General features: G+C 40.6%; 1 protein-coding gene across 2 annotated transcripts in view; it reads left to right on the top strand.

Annotated features, from left to right (window-relative positions):
• The window catches only part of LOC307226993 (uncharacterized protein), a 45,033-nt gene extending 23,481 nt beyond the window's left edge, over positions 1-21,552 (top strand). The window contains exons 9-15 of one of the 2 annotated variants that reach the window (XM_079996022.1): positions 1,978-2,132; positions 3,396-3,473; positions 11,555-11,744; positions 12,803-12,930; positions 15,106-15,222; positions 17,638-17,748; positions 21,172-21,552. In XM_079996022.1, coding sequence (XP_079852148.1) covers positions 1,978-2,132; positions 3,396-3,473; positions 11,555-11,744; positions 12,803-12,930; positions 15,106-15,222; positions 17,638-17,748; positions 21,172-21,292 — 900 coding nt within the window. In that variant the 3' untranslated portion in view covers positions 21,293-21,552. Of the gene's footprint in view, positions 1-1,977; positions 2,133-3,395; positions 3,474-11,554; positions 11,745-12,802; positions 12,931-15,105; positions 15,223-17,637; positions 17,749-18,683; positions 19,319-21,171 lie in introns of those variants that run through there. The other variant, XM_079996023.1, reaches the window with a different exon arrangement.
• The last annotated feature ends 1,598 nt before the right edge of the window (positions 21,553-23,150 follow it).

Genomic DNA, 23,150 nt, shown 5'->3' with positions numbered 1-23,150 from the left:
AAACAGTAGTTGGAAATAGAAACAAATTGTGGCAAAAACACCTTGATGTTGACTAAGTTTTAGCATGATCACAAGTTCCCTTTGCTCAAATAAGGGAGTTCAGTAATTTGCAAGGCTGCTGGCATGTCAAAACTGACTTAGGGACACCTGAGGGATTATAAAAAATGAATGGCAACATTTCATAACACACTTTTTGTTTTTTATGAATGCAAAGCTCAATGTGGATATTTTCTATCATATATTTTTAAAGTTGTAGATTTTATACTGGTCATGCCATAGATGTTTACTTGTAAATTTAAAAAGTTTTAAAGTTGACCCATTTGTAGCCACACAGATTTCCACCATTAGCACTCTGAAGTTTTATGAATATTGGTTTAGCTATTAAAAGTTAGAGCCTAATAGCCTTCATTAAGGAAACATTACTATTAGCTAACACTAGGAGAGAAATTTTGTTAAGTTTTCATTTAAAGGCAAATTTACTTAATTTCCAGAACAATAAACTAACCAAAACATATCCTTCAAAATTTGCAGTTATCTGAATTTGGCAGTATAGTTCTGCAGCCAAGAAAATGTGTAGAAAATGCATAAGCTATTTATATTATTTATTAGATTTGTATTTTCCCTTTCCTTACAAAAGAACCCAGGGTGGCATGTGACTAAGGTAAAGTGTGCAGACAACTGCATTTATTAGTGAAAACCACATACAAAAATTCATTTTAGAAATATTAGAAAAAAATATGCTTTGCAAAAATGTGTATACAGTACTGGGATAAATTTGTGCTGATTAATTTCCACAAGGACTTAAAAGAAATATTGCAAACTGATAAAGAAATGTGGAGAACTGAACTTGAGAATGGGAAAATGAGAAAAAGTGGACAGATTCATCCATCCCTACTGACAGTGAAGTCACTGGATCTACAGCTGCCTGCTAAGAAATAAGTGATTCTCCAGCTAGCATAAAAGCAAACCAAAGGAAATGATGTTTTACTTGATTGGAAGGATCCCAGTTTTGTATTTTCTTATGCTTTTTACAATATAGTATTTTCCTGATCCATGACATAAGAATTATTTATTGTTAGCTCAAATGAGGGCAAGGAGTGTGTTTGCGTGCGTCTGCAGTAGAAACATCTAAATGAAGCATGACCGAAGCAGAGCAGGAGATAACAATTTGATATGCAAGCCAACAAGATTACTTTGTTTTCTGTGAAATCTGAAGAGCCATGAAAGTGCTGAATATTTGCTGCAACTCACAGTTGAGGCTGAAATTAGTGCAGTAGGAATCTCAATAATATTCATTGACCTTGCAGACATCTCATTTATGATAAGGCCACGGTCTGAAGGCACATGATACAGCTACCTTTCTGGAACTAAGCAGGTGTAGAGCTGGTCAGTGACGACAAACTAGGAACCCTATGTATGCTACCTTGGTAGCATTATATAAATAAATAAAGCCTGATTTCATAAAAGCTTTGCCTAGGGTCTAGTTAAAAAGAAAATGTGCTGTATAAAATATGTAGGGTTGCATCCATTATGTCCCTATACTGATGGAAGGAACTTTGATCCAATGAAGGCTTCCATCAGTTGGACCTGGAGGCCTGTGTTGGGTTGGGGATTTGTGTGTATGCATGTGCCAATTTCCCCTTCACTCCTGTAGCCCAACCGCATCTCTCACAAATCTGCTTCAGAGAATTGAGGCCCTTTGGAACAATGTGGGAGGTACAGTGGGGAGAAGGGGATAAAGTAAAATGGCTTGCCTCCCTGGTCTGCTGATAGAAGCCTCTGTTAGTAAGAGGACACTGAAAACCACCCCCTCTTTTATTTATTTAATTCTGGCATTTCTAACCCCTAAATGAGGTTGCTTGAAAATGTTATGACAATATTAAAAAGCATAATAATAATAATAATAATAATAATAATAATATCAAAGAAGAAAAGTCATCTAATGAACCCACACTTGGAATTTTCTCTTGCACATAGGAACTGAATATAAAAAGCTGCAGTGGTCCTGGATTTAGAGGGGACAAAGTTCTGCTTCATGCAAGCACCTTTTGCCATAACCTGACAACTGTAGATATTAGCTGGACAGGAGCTACTGATTCAGGACTCATTGCCTTAGTAGCATCATCTATAAGGTACAATCAAAAACCGAAACATTTGTTGTACTTCATACTCTTGCGCACAATTGGGTACCATTTTGTAAAATGGATCTGTAGAAACAAGGAGATTAAGGGGTCCTCTAGACTAGGGGTGTTTTTTGAGGGTGTATATTGCAACATATTTTGCATTTAACAGTTGAGGATGGAACATGGAGGCTAAGAAATACATGACCAGCCGTAGCAAATAATTTGTTAACTAAATGCCAGCCATAGTAAATGTTTTGTTGTTGTTGTTACTTACTGTTGTGGTTCGAGGACCCGACCCCCGCGAAGTGAAATGAAGACACAAGGACATGTGATATAAGGTTAATGGGCTAGAAAAGGCCACAACTTTATTGATTACAGCAATGAAAAGGTATTGGCTTAGGCATTGGATCAAAACAAGTGGGTTTATTCACCAGTAGGTGGAGCCTGTTGATGCTTATCCAACTATAGGCTCACCCCTGCTGTCACCGAGGGTCGTGCCATGGCCTCCCGCCAAGCAGGCATCGGACAGAATACACGACCGCCAGATTCCTTTAACGGAATACCCCTAAAATTGAAGGCATAGGCGATGGCCACACCTAGCACTTCGACACACCACAACACATTATTCCAATGCCTAACCTACCCACCAATACCATAAAAGTTGTGACGATTGCTACGAGGTAGGCGAAAAAACCAAAAAGCCTAATGCCAAATGGAAAAACTCCTACCAGGCCCCCCGGGCAACCAGGGCGACCAACCTAAGGTCCATAGCAAGGCCAATGACCTGAGCCCTAACTAAAAGGGAGTGGAGGGTGGGTGACTCGCAATGGGACGAGGAGGAGGAATGAGGCCAGGGAGAGGCTGGCGCTGCAGCAAAAGGCTGCTGAACACGCCCCCTCCGTGGCACCTGGTTGGACGGCCACCGGGGGGGGGGGGCGTGAGCGCCAGCCAGGTGAGCTAGAGGCAGGGGGCAAACGCCCCCTGCTGGGCGGAGCTCGGGCTCCCACCCACAACCACTCCCCTCTCTTTCAGGGAGGAGAGTCTTTGTTAAACTGTTGGGAGTCAGAAACCCTGTCTATCTATTTCAGGTCTTTGAGAAATCTACTAGTCTACCATTTGCCCCTGATCTAGACTACCTTTCATGCTTTCAGGTGTCTTCCTATGTAGGTAGAATATCTGTGTAGAGAAATCATAACATAAGCTCAAATCTGGGCTGCATATTGCTTAATTGCTCAAATAAAAGAACATAATTGTTGTTGCTCTCTGTTTTAGATTGCAGTGCCTTTCTACTAATGGATGCCGGATTACAGATGATGCAGTAACTGCCTTGATTGAAAAGCATGGGAAAAGGTAATTCATATACCAGCAGTAACTGCACCACAATGCGAGTATTTGGTGCTTGTCTCATCACCATAGCTGTATATGGTTCACAAGGTTGTGCGTTTTCTCTCTGAAAACACTGCATTTTATTTATTTGCTGTTGTTGGCATAGATAAACACATAAATGGATCAGACCAAGACCTATCTAGTCCAGCATATTGTTCCTGCAGTAGCCAACCAGATGTCGATGGCTCAAAGTAGAATATGAATGCAATGTTGTTGTTGTTTAGTCTTTTAGTCATGTCTGACTCTTTGTGACCCCATCGACCAGAGCATGCCAGACACTCCTGTCTTCCACTGCCTCCCACAGTTTGGTCAAACTCATGTTGGTAGCTTTGAGAACACCGTCCAATCATCTCGTCCTCTGTCATCCCCTTCTCCTTGTGCCCGCAATCTTTCCCAACATCAGGGTCTTTTCCAGGGAGTCTTTTCTTCTCATGAAGTATTGGAGCCTTCATGGATCACTGCCTTGCTGTGGCGAAGGGGCTTCAATAACTCAGAGAAGCTATGAGCTATGCCATGCAGGGCCACCCAAGATGGACAGGTCATAGTGGAGAGTTTTGACCAAACGTGATCCACCTGGAGTAGGAACCGGCAAACCACTCCAGTATCCCTGCCAAGAAAACTCCATGGACAAAGACAACAGGCATGAGTGCAATAGCATGCCATAATTCACAAATTGTCATCAAAGAAGCAGCTGATATAGTAGAGACATGCTTTGTTGCAGCTGGGGCAGGTGAAGGCGTCTGGTTGTGCTGATGCGGATACACTATGGTGTTTCTTCTTTCTGCACTACTTCCAGCACTCCTTCCTCCTCCGGTCACTTGCTATGGATGCGTGACTGGGCTGCCTGTCTTTAGGCATAGAGGTCATCTGCAAGGGATTGCAACATGGCAAGGTTCGTGTTGCCAGCTTTCATGTCATGTCATCTTTGTGATGCAGACTTGGTCGGCCAATTAGCCTAGTGCCTGAATCCAGCTCCTCATAGAACACATCCTTGAGGATTCTGCCATCTTCCATTCTTTGGACATGACCAAGCCAGCAGTGGGCTTGGGAGAACACAGCTTTGTTTGAAACTCCGTCCTGCCATGTGATGCCCAAAATTTTCCTGGCGCAGCACATCTGAGGCATCACCCCTGACAGTTGTAAGTTGCCCATGACTCACTTCCATAAAACAGTGTGCTCAATGTGCAAGGCCTGGTAGACCTTCATCTTGGTGTTGGGTGTTAGCATCACAATCCCTCATACCCTTTTGCTAATTGCCCACAGAACAATGTTGCATTATTGAGGGCTGGTGCCTTAAATTAGCACAAACTTTCAATTGCAAAAGTAACCGCTTTTTACATTTTGCTTTGAGCTATTGCTTGGAAACGAAGATCATGGCCACTGGTCCCATCACCTCCTGGCAAATAGAAGGGGAAGAAATGGAGGCAGTGAGAGATTTTACTTTTTTGGGCTCCATGATCACTGCAGATGGTGACAGCAGTCACGAAATTAAAAGACTCCTGCTTCTTGGGAGAAAAGCAATGACAAACCTAGACAGCATCTTAAAAAGCAGAGACATCACCTTGGCAACAAAGGTCCGTATAATAAAAGCTATGGTTTTCCCAGTAGTGATGTATGGAAGTAAGAGCTGGACCATCAAGCAGGCTGACCGCCGAAGAATTGATGCTTTTGAATTATGGTGCTGGAGGAGACTCTTGAGAGTCCCATGGACTGCAAGAAGATCAAACCTCTCCATTCTTAAGGAAATCAGCCCTGAGTGCTCACTGGAAGGACGGATCGTGAAGCTGAGGCTCCAATACTTTGGCCACCTCATGAGAAGAGAAGACTCCCTGGAAAAGACCCTGATGTTGGGAAAGATGGAGGGCACAAGGAGAAGGGGTCGACAGAGGACGAGATGGTTGGACGGTGTTCTCGAAGCTACAAACATGAGTCTGACCAAACTGCGGGAGGCAGTGGAAGACAGGAGTGCCTGGCATGCTCTGGTCCATGGGGTCACAAAGAGTCGGGCACGACTAAATGACTAAACAACAACAACAACATGTACAAGGTCTTGGGGTTCTGAACCTATATTTAGTTATAAAAATGAAAAGGACAGGATTTTTTTTTTTTTTAGAATTCACGCTAAATTCTCAGGTACAGTTTTCATTTGGTTGTGTGTTTGCCTAGAAAGTTTTAGTCAATAAATACTGTCTGTCTCAGTCTGGCTACGACTCATATACAGCAGGTGCCTGCCCAGGGCAACAAAAAGTTTAGTGGTTAATGTTTTAAAATTAATTTTACCCCTATGATGCATTTTATCCAAGGTGTGCTAACAAGACAAATGAAGACAATAAACTTATTAAAAGGCATGTAATATCATGGGAAATGAATACAATGCAAAACCATTGTTAACAGATGGTAGCCACCGTCTGTCAAAGCTTTGCTTATTTCTTTCTCTTTTCAACCTCTGTTCATTTTGCCAGTTTTAAGCCAGTCAGGATCTATATTCTGTAATTACAATTTTCTTACAATCCCTTTTACTTTATGCCTCACCCAGTGCTGTCTTGGAACTTTAAAGAGAATGTGCAATAAATATTTCCCTTAGTATTAACCTCTGGCCTTCAAATCAGGCCTATGTTTGTCATCATATGAGCCCTATTCAGGTGTTCTTCAAAATCATGTTGGCAAAGTCACGGTGGGAGAATTCTGTTTCCAGTTACTTGGCAGTCCTGCATGTATAATTGGGTCCATGGAGTACAGGATTTATGTTATCGTCTATGGCATCCAAAAATAGAAACATTTAGTATTTGCATGAAGGTGCAACTCCCAGCAGGTTCAGTAACAAATCAAGAAGAACTAAACCCACCCTGTACCGTGAAATCTGGAAGGTAAGACATGCCAAGGCTGGACTATTAGGCTATTGTATATATGTGCATAAATAAAGAAGTATGAGTTGTGGGCCCATCCCTCCTCCTCCTCCTCCACGTAATTCTAGCTTGTTTGTCTTTCATTATATCTTAGGTACATAGTAGTTTTTTCATAGTGATTAGAAACAAAACCATCATTATACACAGTCTGTAAAGATCTGGTTGCTCCAATTATTTGTTGTATGAGATCATGCCCACATATACTTCTGCATTATAAAAAACCAAAACCCCATTTCTTTCCATTAAGAGGCATCTTAATTTAGATGGGTCATTCTACTTAGGTGGTTCATTCTGCTTAATATGTATGACGTATCTGAATCCAAGAGATTCTTTTGTTGTTGAAGCCTTTGGACTTGATGTTCCGGGCTGTTTATTTGAGACTCTGTACAGGACTGTCTGGGAATTGCTTTTTGTACTTCTCTGTCTAATCTGTACTGATTTGCTCTAATTCCTTCAATATTTTCAGAATGCTGGCTCTTTTTTCCACTTTGGATAATTTATGCTTAAAGAATTGTATTTTTTTATTTCCTGTGAGTAACAGTTCCTATTTTTAAAAACCTACTCACTGCAACTGATAGCAAAGACAACAACAAAACAAAATACGGGAGGTTTATCTTTTTAAATTAAAGAAGAAGGTATTTCAAAATTGAGGAATGGGAGCTTTCAACCCAATGCAAATAGCAGCTCTAGAAGAGTGATTTTCATCAGGACCACAGCAGGGGAGGGAAAGATTAAATGCTCCATCAATGCCTGCTACAATCTTGATAATTATAACCCCCCCCCCAGCAGCTACTATATTCATTTTTAAAATTCACATTAAATGTAAAGATGTTTTGAATATGTTATGTCTAGTTCAAGCTGTAGCGACGGGGGATGGGACTAGCCAGGTTTTTTGCCCCAGGTAAAGCCTCCAGAGGGGTGCCATTAAGGCTCCCAGCCTGTGTATGTGTGTACACAAATGTGTAAGGGAGGTCTTTGACCTATGTAAAATGAAGCCTAGTTTTGCCTCTGTTCAACCATGACTTTGCACAGGGCTTCCCCCAGCAGGAACTCACTGGAACTCAGTTCCAGCACCTCTCAGGTGGGTGCCATTTCCACCATAAGAGAACGAGGTAGGCATTCATGGTTTTTCTAGAAAAACAGCACTGACTTTGCCATTTAAGCCATGGTGCCAGTGGTCATAGGGTCAGGCAACCAGAACCCCAGGGCCCAATGTTAGGGAAGACACTGTTCCCTTCTAATACTGTAGCACCTGACTTCAGACCTAACATGGCACCAGCAGCTATGTGAAGTGACATAGAGCCAAAACGAGTTTTCCTTGATATCTCCAGCGTCAGATTTACATGAATATAATCTGCTGAGAAGTTACGTTTTGATTGTCATGGCTGTAAAATTAGAACAGAACAAACAAGACACAAAATACCTTATTTTAAGTGGCTTAATCAGTATTGGCTCCTTGCCTTGATTGTTAAAAAGATGCTCTCATACGATGACTGATTTCAACAAGGGCTTCTTTCCCCATCATAATTTGACTGTTCTTTTTATTGCAAAATTTCAGAGCATGGCGTAGTGCGATGATTCTTCTTGCTGATGTGTTTACACATGGCAGATGCACTTTAATGATATGGAATACTCCAGCTGAGTGCAATAAAAGCATACGATGAATTTGTGTTTCAGCACAGAGTGCAAGTATGACTGCGAAGACATCTGCGATAATGCAGGAAAATATAACAGAGCCGCTTAAGACATGGCAGGAGCAACACAGCCAGGAGCTACTGATAAATAAATCAGAATGTCGTCTGCCTGATTTGCTGTCGCACATTTGTTTTTCTTACTGTTTAACCAGAGTTTCCTTAGGTTTTCACTTTATGAAAAATATTTTTAACTTCCTTTGTGGGTACAGCCTACATGGATTTCTCTCTGGTGAAAAGCTGGTTCATACTTTGGGCCCTTCCAGGGAGTTGTTTATTGCAGGATCTCCCACAGATACATTTTTTTGTTTTAAAGTAGCCACACGGTGTTGTTGGCATCAAAATGTCAGGCTGTATTCTCCCCCCACCCATTTAATCTGGATTTAACCTCTCTGAGGTAAATCTAATAAAAATATTTTTTAAAAAACCTGTTGACAACCAATCACTTGCAATATTTCAGTTTGCAAATTAAGCCCCATCTGGAAGCGTTATTTCAGCACATCTGAATTGCTTAACTGTACATGTTCTCACATTAATCTACCACTTTTAACAGAACCCACAGTCTGTCACCTGAGGGCCAAGCTAGACAATATGTAAAATGTGTGAATGCATTTTATGTATCTGGTTTTTAAAGTAAATAAACAGCAACTACTCAGAATTAGAAGTATGATGTGTTGGGAGGGGTGGGTTAGTCCTGTGCATGTTGATTTTGGTAAAAATGGCCCCCTCCCAAAGTTGTTATTCAACCAGAGAGAGAAGCTGCAATTGGCACTTTGTAGGATGTTGAATAGGATGCAGTTTTCCTCATGTGCTCCATGATTTAATATACAGTGGTGCCTCGCAAGACGAAATTAATCCGTTCCGTGAGGCTCTTCGTATAGCGGTTTTTTCGTCTTGCGAGGCGTTCGTCTTGCGGGGCACCACTGTATCTGTTCCGAAGTTCATGGCACTGCACAAGTAACAAATATGTCACACAAGCTATTTACTGTTAGGGAACTTAACTGTCTCAGTTCTGCCCAGCTTATACCAAATGAGGAGATTTTCAGGGTTTTCTATATAATGGTGTTTGGCAAGTCAATGAATTCTGGTGAAAATCTTCCTTGTAAAAAATTATTGTCCCTTTGTTGGTCCAGTTACTGTGATGCCTCAGCTTTGGGGAAAAGGTGTCACAGTTGTAATATTCATTAAGGTGCAAACCTTATTGAAAATGGTGAGACTTCTAAGTAAATATGAAGCTGATTGCTCTGTTAATCAGTATTCTTGTTGATAAAGGTCCAAGTTACCAAAGCATATTATAATCGGAATTTCATGAAGATAGACAAACAGTGTTAGTTATCTACCATGTTATATGTCTTCACCCACGTCAAGATCATTTTTACCAGAGGAAATTCTGAACTGTGGGTCGGAAGAACAAAACTTGAAATTTGGACTGCCTTGACCAGTTTTCTACTGCAAATGCACATATTCACTGAAGTGCAAAAGTCTGGAGGGAAAATGCCCAGCTGAGCTTTCACTGATCAGATATGTTTACTGATATGGGGACAGGCCACAAGCACAGAAAGTTGTGACATCTGAAGTTTTGAAGCTACAGTTTGCAGCTATGATTTTCATTTATTGCTGCCTCCTAATTTTAGTCCTGAAGTGATGCTCCCTTCAAGTAATGAACTATGAACTGTTGTGCCTTTTTACAAATTAACAAAGCCAGAGTTCATTCAGAGTCCCTTGGTTAAAAGATATAATATTTCTGTTTGCCTTCCTGCTCTTGCTTTGACCAAAATGTTTACGTTGTAACATCAGAACTTGGATACTAAGCCACATGACTATAATGTACAGTCATTTCCCATGCTTGGTTCAATAAATCCAGTGGTTCCCAGACTTTCTCCCTCATGGACCACTTGACATCTGCTGAGGGCCTTGGCAGACCACTTGATGACTTGTCCACCCGCTGTAGCAATTGCGCTAAGATGCTGTATGGTTTCAATTGTGTTTTTATTGCTTCTTTTATTTGTTTTTCTTTATTCCCTTCCTCTTGCTCTGTTTTTCGTGCTCCTACTCCCCTCTGCTCCTTTCCAGTTGAATCCCCCCTTCTCCTTTCACTTCTACACCATCCTGCTCACCTTGTGGGTGGGCTGCCAAGTTCCTTGAGCAATGGAGCGGCCACCACACCCATGATTCACAGTGGCAACTCCTGTCATTCTTCACAGACATGCTGTGGGCCACCTGAGTGAAGCTTGTGGATCACAGTTTGGGAACCATTGGCATAGTTAAAGGGTAAAGGTTGCTTTCCCACTAACCGTGTCCTTGAGCAGGGCTGGCATTGGCTACACAGCATCTTTGGGCACTTGCCTGGGCTTTCACCCAGTCCCTGGAACCTCCTGATCCTGTTGTGCCATCTCATAACTCTTGCTGCCTAGGTGCCTAAGCTAGTTGTCCGCACCCCGAGTTAGCCCTCACCTCCTTCCCTCTATTTATGCTAACATTTACCTGCCAACCTGCTGTGTTTAGGTGGAAGCAAATATATTTTTTTCCTGGTTAAGCCAAACACACCCTTTACATCATTGCACGTCATTCCATCCCACCCTAATGTTCTAAAATGTCTCCCCCTTGAAGTTTAATCTTTGCAGAGTATTTTTGTGGTATTGAAATACCGCAGTCAATCTGTACCCCAATACTTGGGTCTGCCACCAGTTAACATTCTAAGCTGCTTCAAATCCTGATCACGTTAATCAAATGGGCAGCCATTTATTGACTTTAGCAAGGATTTGGGGTTAATGAAAATATATTGCGGTTTTACTTGGTTTTGAGGTCAGGTTGGTGAGGCTGGTTAAGATTTATTCTGTTATTAAAAGGGTTATGACACAGATTCTCTCCCTCCCTCCTTTTTCATCTTGTTTAATTCCTTTTAAAATAGAATTCAGTATTGTATTTAATTTCACAGACATTTTGTAATTGCAATTCTGCAGATATTCTGTTTAAATTTCTTCTTTCCCCCCATATTCTGGAAGTGTAATTATAACCATTGTTTTTACTAATAATAAATGGAGGAAAAATATACTAAACATATAACATAAGCCTTCTATATTGTATATTTAATAGCATAAGATGCCTCATACTTTTATGGCATAGCTGGTGTAATAGCTGGTGTTGCTGATCTTGGTGTGAACACAGGGTTATTCTTTTTATAGCACTTCCAATTTGTGAAATTGCACAAATGAACCTATTTAGAGCATTTGAGATACAATTTCATTAGTAGTTTTATCATCTACTTCCTTAAGCTGTTTCATATTGGAATTGTGGAATCAATACAGTTATGATACCCATATGCATCCTTATTTTTTTAAATATATAAACATTCTGGACAAGTTTTTTAAACAGTGGTGGTTTTAATGATCATTGAACTGATAGTATTAGAAAACCATGTTAGTTTTCTCTGTCTTGTCTTTTCTAGCCTTAAGAAGCTGGAAATATTTGGATGCCATGCTCTTACTGACAAATGCTTGAGATCCGTGGCTGTGAAGTGTCCAGATCTAGAGGTGCTGAACATTGGCAGAATTCACAAGATTACTGAGGAGTGCTTGGCGAAAGTCATAAACTCTATGAAAAAGCTAACTAGTGTTAACCTTACGGGGCTCAATATGGTAAGCAGGTAGTCCCCCCCCCCCGCTTGTTCCCCTGTCTTCATTTGTGTGGAATAAATTGTTATGTATGTGCTGAGTGTGGGCAAAAGAAAGACATGAATCATGGGTATTCATGAATTCAAGGCTCACATGTACAGGTTACAAGTTCTTACTGGAAATCTGAAATCCCACTTAGCACTTTTCAAAAAGTTCTAGTTTTCAGTGTTTTGAAGTTAGGTTAGAAAATGGTGATAGCAAGGTGGGCGGAGACTTCTAAACCAGAGGGTGAGTTAAAAAAACAAATAGGCCACAAATGGGATATAACAGTTTTCATTGGAATTATGCTTGTGACTATATTCAGCAGTGACTGAAATTTGCTTGTGGCAAACTGTGAATGGTTTAAATCAAAGTTTGCCACCACAAGTTGAGTTAATTCCAGCACAATGCTGATTTATTATTAAATACAGCATATTGTCCAACTGTGATATAGCATCAACCATGTTCATGCGCATGGAGTGCAAATTAGGCTAATTGCATTTAACTTGCCTGCTGACGGATGAAGTATTTCAGTCTGAGGACTCCGTCTGTTGAAGAAACTACAGAGGGAAGATAGATGTGGTGGTTTATTATAATTATTACTATAATGCAAAAGTCATGTTGATATATATATTTCATGTTGTCTGTGATTGTGTCAGAACTGCGGAGGAGAAAAACAGCAGTGAGCTATATAAAAGTTTATTGCCATATGACTGTGCATTCTCAGTATTTGTTTTTTTAACAGCTGCTATTTTGCCATCTTATGCGAGTACGTTTTTTGAGTAGGTGGTTTTTATTTCACAGCAGAACAAATCTTGAAGCGACTCAGGAAAAGTGCCTCTTGTTTTGCGTAGGACTGCGGTGGTTGATAAGCCTGTCACAACTAGCATAGCCAACTGGCCAGTCTGCTGGCCTGTGACTATTATATATTGATGCATTCCTTCCTTTTCAATTGGTCGAAACTGCAATAGAGAGGCCTGCATGTCAGTGGCAATAATGATGAAGAGTTGTGTTTCCTTTTTCTCTCTCCTGTTGGGCTGCAGGTGAGGGATTGTGTTGTACATTTAATTGTGAAGAAATGTCCTAAACTGGAAAGTTTGGTTCTCAATTCATGCTCCCAAGTAACTGATATAAGCCTTTTAGAAATCAGCATTGGCTTACCGGCAATCAGGTATGTTTGGAGACTAACTATTGTAAATGCATTTGTTATTCAATGGTGCGAGCAATCTTTCAACTCTGGACTGAAAGGTCTTACAGGCCACCAACACACCAGATTTAATAGTCTAATGAAGAATCCTTTTATAATACTGGATCCTACTTCACTTCTTTTTTAAATGTGGTAAGTCAGCCCTGCTGCGTTTGGGGGTCCTCCTTCTCAATTTGCTGACTGGGGCACCAGACGTCTCCTGCAAAGTCCTGCCCTGGCGGCATCCTTACTGTTCTCAGGTGTTTTCAACCACACTGTCATTTTTAACCCTTTAGGTGATGTGGTGCTCCTGCTTACAGGAGCATGGCATGATTCAGTGTTTGTGGTGGATGCCATATACGCTCAAAACGCAATCGTAAAATAAAAATATTCATTTTACAGAGAAGCATGCCATTTTGTAATAGCCAAACAAAACACTGCACGTTTGGTACCTCATTACATGACACTTGGAAATGCATGGCAATATAAAATTATTAATGATTTTAAAAAGTAGTTCAGGGCATCTTAGATTCTAAATGCTAGCTTTTGAAAAGGAAATTTCATTATAGTGTTCAAGTTGGAGTGCTACTTGAGAGTGAAATCTGCACTGCAGTTAGGGTTCCCAGCATTATTTAATGTCCCATGATACAGCTTTAAACATATAGTGCAGCTGGGGCCTAACAAGGGAAATTTGTGAGAGAGATTGGGATGGAGCATATGATAACAAAGCCCTCAACTGACTTTGGTGAAAAGTGATTCCCCAATAATGGCAGTCTTTGGAAAGCCCAAAGATGGTGATTGTTGTGTGTAGAATGACTTTTTAAGGAACCATTTACAGTGGTGCCCCGCAAGACGAACGCCTTGCAAGACGGAAAACCCACTAGATGAAAGGGTTTTCCGTTTTGGAGGCGCTTCGCAAAACAAATTTCCCTATGGGCTTGCTTCGCAAGACGAAAATGTCTTGCGAGTTCCTGCGGGGTTTTTTCCCTCCCCCCCCTTTTCCTAAGCCCTAAGCCGCTTATCAGCTGATCCGCTAAGGCGCTAAAAGCCGCTAAGCCGCTAATAGCGCTAATCCGCTAAGCCGTCAATGGGCTTGCTTCGCAAGACGAAAAAACCGCTAGACGAACAGACTCGCGGAACGGATTCTTTTCATCTTGCGAGGCACCACTGTATCTTGTTTCTAAAACAGACAGAGGTAGTCAGTTATTTGAGTAGCATGGAATTTTGTCAGCATTATTACCACTTAATCCTTGAAAGATTGGCTTTTTCCTGGCTGACGACCAGTTGTATTCTTAGATTGCCTTTAATTTCATGAGTTCATGTTGATAAGTTTGGAGGGTAGATAAAACTGGCTTGTACTCATAGTTCATTGTTTTATTTTATACAGTGCTCTTATTTGATAACTCATTCAATATATTTATTTGGACTGAACACACCATCATAATTAATTTATGCATCATCTCCTAATTGGTTAATTAGTTGTCCAACATACCATGTGGCAGAGATAAAGTAGAAAGCTTTTCTAAAATCATTATGGATTATTTACAAGATGCTTTACAGCAGAGTGTTTTATTACAGCTTTATAATTTTACCTTGCGATATGAAATTGTTTAAATTAATACTGCAGACAAGAGAATCAAAAGCCAAGTTTGGAGATTTGCTTGTTCAGTGACCACAAATGAAACAAATGTACTTTAATTTAACTTTCTCTTTTTTCCCATTTCCTTTTTGCAAGAAATGAGAGTTTCATACTATAAAAATAATTTTCAGTGTTACAAGTGGTGACACAGGAAACATGAACTTGTGAATCTCCTCTTTGGTGAAATGTGTGAGATCTGTGCACATCTGTGCAAATTCTTGCTTCCCATGTTACCTGGGAAGTGTTACAAGGGGAAGCTCAAGTTATTCCTCTGTAACCACTTGTAAATATTGTCAGGAACTGCCCTGACACAATGTCATGACACAACCGGTAAGGTGCACCCATCCTTATGTGCGTACTTGCTAGTTTAGTCTGCTACAAGGTTGGATCATAAAAACCAACCATGTACTAAATGGAGCTGCCGTAACTACTTTAAACACTTACCTCTGATCTACATAATCAGCTGATGGCTATATATGGATGCTGGTTTTTTCTTTCTTTCTTTTTTTAAATTGCTGCAGGTACCTGGATGTTAGTGGCTGTAAAGAGGTCACTGACACTGGAGTTCAAGCTTTGGCGGGGAGATGCCGGAAGCTTTCTTTCCTTGATTTAAGTTCCACTGCAACCAGCAAAAGAGGGTAGGGTGTTTGAGGACATTTTGCAAGTGACGTGTTCAAGGAAATATGCAATAAAAATGCAATCTGACCTTCAAACAGTAGCAGCCAGTAATGGTACGGTGGAGCTGCCCTCCTGACACCTATGTCTCTGCAGCCTGCCTGGGGAATGAGGCAGGGTGGGACAATTCAGCTCCAAATTTGTGGTTTGAACTGATTTATTTTCAGGCAAAATTTGGAGTTTCACTATCTCCCTTTCAGGCTACGTACCTTGTGCTACTGACACAGGCTATCATATATATGGCTGTTGTAGAGCATAAAGACTATTTCTGATTAGTTTATTATCTACATTTAAAAAGGAGTGTGGTTTTTGTGGTTGCTAAAGTAACCTGGTGTGCATCAGCGGCTACTAAGCTCCACTTGTTACCAGTAGGTGCAATTTGTAATCTCCCTTTTCATCGTGACTGGATTTTCACCCCCAGAAGCTGAGGATCTGCTAATTAAGATCCAGAGTGGAGAGTAGACAAAATAACCTAAGAGCTTTTCCCCGAACCCTTCAATTTCCCATTCTGATTTGCAGAGCATTAAGACTGTTTCATAGGTAGCTATGGCAACAGCTATATAATTGTAAGTGTGTTATGTTCTTTAGACGCACTCTAGCACTGCTGGACTATCCGGGCTTCATCTGATTGGTCTGCTCTGTTTACCTTTTTGATTCCATTATTTTCAGAAATGTTTCCAGCTGATTCTCATATAGCTATTTTTCTTCTATGAACTAAGTGGATTTAAATGTCACAGCACTGGAACATGTCCTCCTTGCAGTTATTCAGACTGCAGCACATTCAGCTAAATTGCTCTAATAATATTGATGGACTTTCTTGATTGCATTGCCCTCCACTCCCACTGGCTGCAAGCAGATCAGTATCTTGTTAGCAACAGGCTCTGAAATACTTGAATAATATTATTTTTATTAATTTATTAAATCTCATCTGTAAATCTCAGGATACAAAACCACACAAAATGCATAATAAAAAAGAACAAAAATAAACCAATAACCCCCTCTCCCCACCCAAGCTGCATCCTTGTTAAGTATATTGAAGCTGATGGTTAATGAATGTTTTGGACATTTAATCCTCTGGGTGCCATGAAGGCCTTCACTGGGGCCTCTAGGCTAGGCTCTCAGACTCTAAACTAGCCTTCCTGGAAAGAAAGCTATGAGGTGAAATGTGCAGGTGCCCTTCTAAACAATTTCTAAGCAATTTAGGTAAAATGAGCTGGTCTGGCTGTTCCCATCTGTCAGTGTTTTTAAGCAAATGAGTGGAGTCAGAGCTAAGTGAGTTGTTTGTATACCAGACAGTAGAAATCCCTGGGGTCATAAGAGCTTCTATTTTCTGCTCCCCATTAGTATGCTTTCCCTGCTTCCATCTTATTTTTTTAGCAGACCTTGGAATCTCCATGATTTCCCTTCCCTTTTTCCTGGCAACCAGGATGTACTTTTCCTGTGTTGGTTTTGACTGAGATTAGGTACTCTTTGGAAGTTTTTGTTTTTTTGCAAATACTAGTACACAGTAAGTATGGATGGATGGATGTTAAAAGAGGACTTTCCCCAAATGGGAAGTGCAAAATGTGAAAACTTTGCAACAAGACTCAGGGATATCTCCTACTGTACATGAAATGATGTCCCTGCACTCCTTAAGAAGTCACTGTAAGTTACGGTACAATGGTATGCATTGTTTACTTCAGAAATAAATCTCCTTAGGTTTAATGGGGAATAGTCCCTGGAAACTGGGCACAGGAGGACAGCTGAGCTTTTGGTTTAGGATTGGCATTAGGGAAAGCAGAGCATTTGTGACTTTAACAGCTGTATGTCTACAATCAGCACCAGCAGGATATAACTGACTTCCTATGATAAACATGAGGTTCTTGAGGTGGTAGAAGCAGCAATGACTATGCTCTCTAATTCTGTGTTATGCCATGCCCCCCATGCCAACTCTTTTGTGACTGGCACCCACAACACTCTCCCAGAATTCAAAATGTACCAACTGGTCCATAAAGGTTGGTAACCCTGATGTAGAAGTTAACCTCTTGTATGTGACCTTCAGAAGTGAACGACAAAATAAATACTTTATGGAGAAGCATGAAACAAAGTTAAGAAAATGTGAAATGTGGCTTCTCCTACAGCAAAGCCCTTCGTTGCTGATTTAAGGAGTGCAAATGTATCACATCCTGTAGAATACATATACCCCCAAAATGTCTGAATCATCTTGCAAATAAGTAGCTGGTCTTTAAAGCATGAAATAGTTTTTCACCTAGTGCTGTGTCTATCAGGAATAGGTGTACTTAATCCGAGAAGTGACTTCATAGAGCAAAATTGCTTTTCAAATCTTACTTCAAAAGCAGAACTTAACTTGTAGCTTGTGTCTTGTTTATGGGCTTCAGGGTTTCCCTGTTGGCTAGCTTCTGTTTCAGGACTTTGGAATGTGTGAAGCTGAGTTTCTGCAAGAATATCTCCCTGGATGCAGTTGTGAAATTATGCAAAAATTGCAAAAGGTGAGTGTGACTTCCTCTAATACAATCCAGGTATTGGTGATTTCATTGACTTAATAGTAAAGGGATCAACAATAGGACCCTGATGGAACTAAATTACGAGGAAAGGTTTTGGTATTTGGAGAGTAGGATGGAGTATCCTGGAGGAGGGCATGGCTTGACTGGAGCAGAAAACCATTGCACTGTTTTATTATAGGTTCCATTTGTTTGCCATAATGGCTAAATGGAGCCTCCATGTGCAGAGGTAGAATGAATACCAGTTGATGTGGGGCAGCAGTAGTGCTATCAGATTCATGCCCCACTGGTCGCCAGAAATTGCTGTCAGAAACAGAATGCTAGATTTGATGATCTTTTGATCCATCTGTAGCTGTCATTTTCAGTGACAATATGAGCAGGCGGTGGAGATATAATCCACCCCTAGGGCTTTGTGCCCTTGATGTTCATGTAAGCAGGAACTCCGTACAATTGGACTTCCCAGGCTGTGTATGACCATATGTAGGGGCCCATTTCATGCATTCAAAGGAATGTGAAGTTGCTGTGGGAGAGGCGAGGATCCAAAACAATGTTCAGTTTATTCAAACCTGCATTAGGAAGAATTCATGTTTGTGTGTGCAGATTTTAATGCCCTGTAGTTAAGATTAAAGGCAGTGAGTGTGGTGTCATATTGCATTCCAGAGCAATTTGCATTCCAGACCTTTATTGTTTGTTTTATTTTGTAGTGTGAGTAACCTTAGTCTCCTTTGAGGTAAATGAATGGTGAAACCTCCATTAAACATTTCCTCATTTAACAAATTCTTTAGAGATACCGTAATGCTATCCTGCCTTTTTATTTTTCACTTGTTGCTGTTGTTTGGCTATTTGCTGGCTGGCTGGGGATCAGGACAATGTAGGTGGTTTTGATATTATTCAGTCGTAGAAATACCTCTTACTTTTTGCAGTGCTTCAAGTAAGTTTTTATTACCAGCGGAAGAAGAGCTGTTAGTACAGAAGGAGACCTGGCAACAAGAATGACAATCAAATTTTAGTTTTTTTGTGGATAGAGTTTGACATCTCTCAAGGTGATAGCTTGAGAATTCCAAAAAGTGCTGGCAGCCTTCAAGCAGGAATAGTTCAGGCTCCTGTCACTGGATTTGCAAGGAGTTAGCACATTTGTTTCTCCAGAGATAGTGGGCTCGCTCTGTGAGCACCTTTTAAACATTTATGTTGTTAGGGAAGAAAGAGAGCTTGCCTCCTTCCCTCTGCTCCCCTTTAGTTTTCTCCTTCTAAATTCGTAACTGCCAAACTGGCTTCAAACTGTGTCTCTGCCGTCTCTCGCAGCTCTTGTCAGTTATTACCCAGTGAAGGCAGAATCCTAGTCCATCAGGAAAATATGCCTAGCTGTTAAGAACATAGAATGCTGCCTTATATCAAATCAGATCGTGCTCTCTAGATGTTTTGGGTACAACTTCCATCAGCTTCAGCCAGTGTAGCCAGTGATCAGGGCATAGCTGTCAACCGTCCCTTATTTGGCGGGAAACTCCCTTATCCCAGCACCGTGTCCCATTGCTGTCCCTTATTGATGATGTCCCTTAAATTTTATGCTCGCCCGGCTCGGGAGGGAAGCAGTGGCTCGGGGTCCTCTGCCACGAGAGAGCACGCACGCACGAGCTGCCACGTCTCAATCTCTCCCTCAGGGGCGCGTCATGAGGAGACAGGTGGCGGCGGGTGGGCAGGCAGCCCCTCTCTTGCAAGACTTCTGCTGCGCTGCCAGGGGAAGCCGGAGGCGGCAGCGGCGGCTGAGGAGGTGGCCTGAGGGAGGAGGAAGAGGAGGGGATGGGGAGGGACTCAGAAGGGCAGCACTTCAGCGGCTGCCATGGCGCCGCAACTGCCTCATGCCGGGCTTGCGGGCGAGAGTCTCTCTCCCTCGCCCCACCCCTTGGGCGGGGATGGGCCGATGGAACTCCTCACACCAGGACGACGGCAGCCCCGACGTGCTGCTTAGCATACCCTTCAACCAGTGCACCTTTCTGCATCCCTTTCATAACTCTATTTTTATAAATCATTTGTCCATCCATAGTTCAAATTTTTACTACAAGTTTTCTGTCAATTCTACCAATGTATGTAACTCTTTACAATAGCTTTTCAACTAAATTATAAACTTGCCCCATTCTTTATTAAAGAGGTCCTCTTCCTGGTTTCTAATTCTGCCTGTAAGCTTTGCCATCTCGACGTCGTTCATCAGTTTTGTCTGCCACTCTTCTTTGGTTGGAGTTGTAGACCCTTAGGATCATCTAGTCCAACTCCCTGCAAAACACAGTCAGTCGCAGCAAAAGCAGCGTATTTCTTTTTTTAAAAAAATAAATAATAATATTTATTAAGAGTTTAAAGATTACAAAAAGAAAGAAAAATAATTAAACAAATCAACATAATAAAATACAAAAACAGAAACAAAAACACTACATAAAACATTGAATTAACAAAACAAAACAAAAACAATTAAAAACACTTCCAATATTTTCAATCTTAACTTTCATTCACTTGTTTCATTGACTTCCTCACGCCTCCCTTTTTGTATTCCACTTCAATTAACTGTTTCAGCAATTCCTTTCCATCTTCATCTATTTTCTGTCCTATAATTAATCTTAACATATTCTAACCTTGTTTTTTCCCTTTAATACATTAACAATCTATCTGTACCTAGTTCCTTATAACATTTCTGCCAAAGCCGTATAACTTCATTCCACCATTTTTCTATAGCTCATTAATTTTACAATATTTCTGTAAATAATATTTAATTTTTTCCCAATCTTCTTCCACCGACTCTTCTCCCTGGTCTCGGATTCTGCCAGTCATTTCCGCCAGTTCCATATAGTCCATCAACTTCATCTGCCATTCTTCCCGGGTGGGTAAATCTTGTGTCTTCCCATCAGTGCCGTATTTCTGTATAAGCTAAGCAAAATCCCTTATTTTGGCTGCTGGTCCCTTATTTTCAAATCTGTAAGTTGACAAGCTATGGATAGGGATGATGGAAGTTGTAGTACAAAGCATCTAGAGGGCATCAGGTTGGAGAAACGACATGTACACTGACCGGCCACAGTTTTTCATGGGTCTTTTTCAGCTGTACCTAGAGATGCTGAGGACTGAACCTGGACCTTTGGCATGAAAAGCCTGTGGTCTACTCGTTCTGTCACCACCCCAACTAAGACAACCCCATTAACAGATGATAAAACTCTATAAACTCCCAGAAAGTCAACAGCTACTTGGTAGAGGCTTCAGTGGCGCACATACTGCACGCTCATCCTGCTATCTGCAGAGCATCTTACAGGAACAGCCCTCTAGTGTTTTTTAAAAGGAAGCAAAATATTTTCGCGGACTTATTCTGTGGCTGCCAGATGACTAGTAAAATAAATTAATGAACTATCTACAAATGTTGTTTTTTCCCCCTAGACTGAAGATACTTCATTTATATGGTTGCCACTTTGTGCCTGATCTGGACTCCATTAAAAGAATCAATAAAAACGTTGAAGTGCTGCATGACATGACAGCTACTAAATTGTCATCTGAATGAGGAACTTCACAAAAAACAATTTTGATTCAGCAAAGAGATATTACATTAGTTTTTCCTGCTCAGAGTTTTATTAAGAAGACTTGTACAAATTTATACTTGGGCAAGGTATAGAATCTACCTCTAATTTAGCTCTAATCCAGATACAATCTCTGCTGCTACTGTATCTTTAATATCCGTGAAATAAGAGAGGAGAAACGTGTTGCAAGAGATACAGTTTAACATAATTTGAAAAAGTACAATAAACATAAATTGTGCTTAAAGTGTTTGACTTAATTCATATTTTATTCTTTATTTAAAAGTATGTGTAGAAGAAATATGAGGAATGGAAAAGCTATCTAGACACATATGAGCCTGCCACATACTACAGAGGTCCTACTTTCTTCCAAACCGACATTTGGCTTCAACAAAGGAAAAAGGCTTTCTATGTTGATGCACTCAGATTTATATTAATTATATTTATTATATTATATTATATTATATTATATTATATTATATTATATTAATTATATTATAAATTATAATTATAATATTTACACACACACACCCTCTGACTTACCCAGGTTAATTTTTCAAAAAATAAATAAATAATGATTTTCACGTTAGCTGCATTTCTTTCTGTGCAAAGAAAAGTGTGATAGAACTATTTTAAATTGTTGTTGTTGTTGTTGTTTAGTTGTTTAGTCATGTCCGACTCTTCGTGACCCCATGGACCAGAGCACGCCAGACACTCCTGTCTTCCACTGCCTCCCGCAGTTTGGTCAGACTCATGTTTGTAGCTTCGAGAACACTGCCCAACCATCTCGTCCTCTGTCGTCCCCTTCTCCTTGTGCCCTCCATCTTTCCCAACATCAGGGTCTTTTCCAGGGAGTCTTCTCTTCTCATGAGGTGGCCAAAGTATTGGAGCCTCAGCTTCAGGATCTGTCCTTCCAGTGAGCACTCAGGGCTGATTTCCTTCAGAATGGAGAGGTTTGATCTTCTTGCAGTCCATGGGACTCTCAAGACTCTCCTCCAGCACCATAATTCAAAAGCATCAATTCTTCGGCGGTCAGCCTGCTTGATGGTCCAGCTCTTACTTCCATATATCACTACTGGGAAAACCATAGCTTTTACTATACGGACCTTTGTTGGCAATTTTAAATGCATACATAAATAAATACATAAACAGGACAATCCAGTTACGTAGGTAAAACTCAGCTAAGCAGCTGAAGTGGATCTACTTTTTTGTATGTGCTTAAGATGTGTGCAGGAAAACATGGTGAATATAGCCAAACACACATATTTTTGAATTGTGAATCACAAGTAGTGGACCACATTTAAGTCCTGATGATTGCAATGAGTGAGGCAAGAGAGGATAAAATAAGAACTTTTATATGTTAAGAGATATTTATTTATTTATCGACTTTTCCTGGTTTGGGCTTACTGATCATAATTTCCAACCTCACAAAACTGGTGCTAGAATCATCCAGTACTTGGAAATTCTAATGTTGAGCACTGGGGTGCCTTAATATAGTAAATATGGAGTAAAAATGGCAATGAGTCCACAGGAAGTGCGCTAATGGTTACATGTCTTATATGCCATCACAAAATTGGTGCCATGATTGCCTACATGAAACACTCTGAGAGATTTCTGAAAGCTTCATTATACTTTTAGTATAATGTTTAGGGGTACTCTCATTTTGACTCAAGGAAATCACCATTTTATACTTCAAATTGGGAAAAATAAATACAGCAAATGGACAAAAGTACAAAGATTCACAAAATGTTTAGGGGTATGCGTCCCCCCAGAAAAAAGCACTGCGTTTCGGTTCTAAAGCTAGTTGAGTTTTGAAACTGGAATTTTATTTTACAGTGGAATAGG

The sequence above is a fragment of the Podarcis cretensis genome (assembly GCF_951804945.1).
Source record: "Podarcis cretensis genome assembly, chromosome: 11".
Taxonomy (NCBI): domain Eukaryota; kingdom Metazoa; phylum Chordata; class Lepidosauria; order Squamata; family Lacertidae; genus Podarcis; species Podarcis cretensis.
This window is presented reverse-complemented; position numbering and strand designations above follow the sequence as displayed.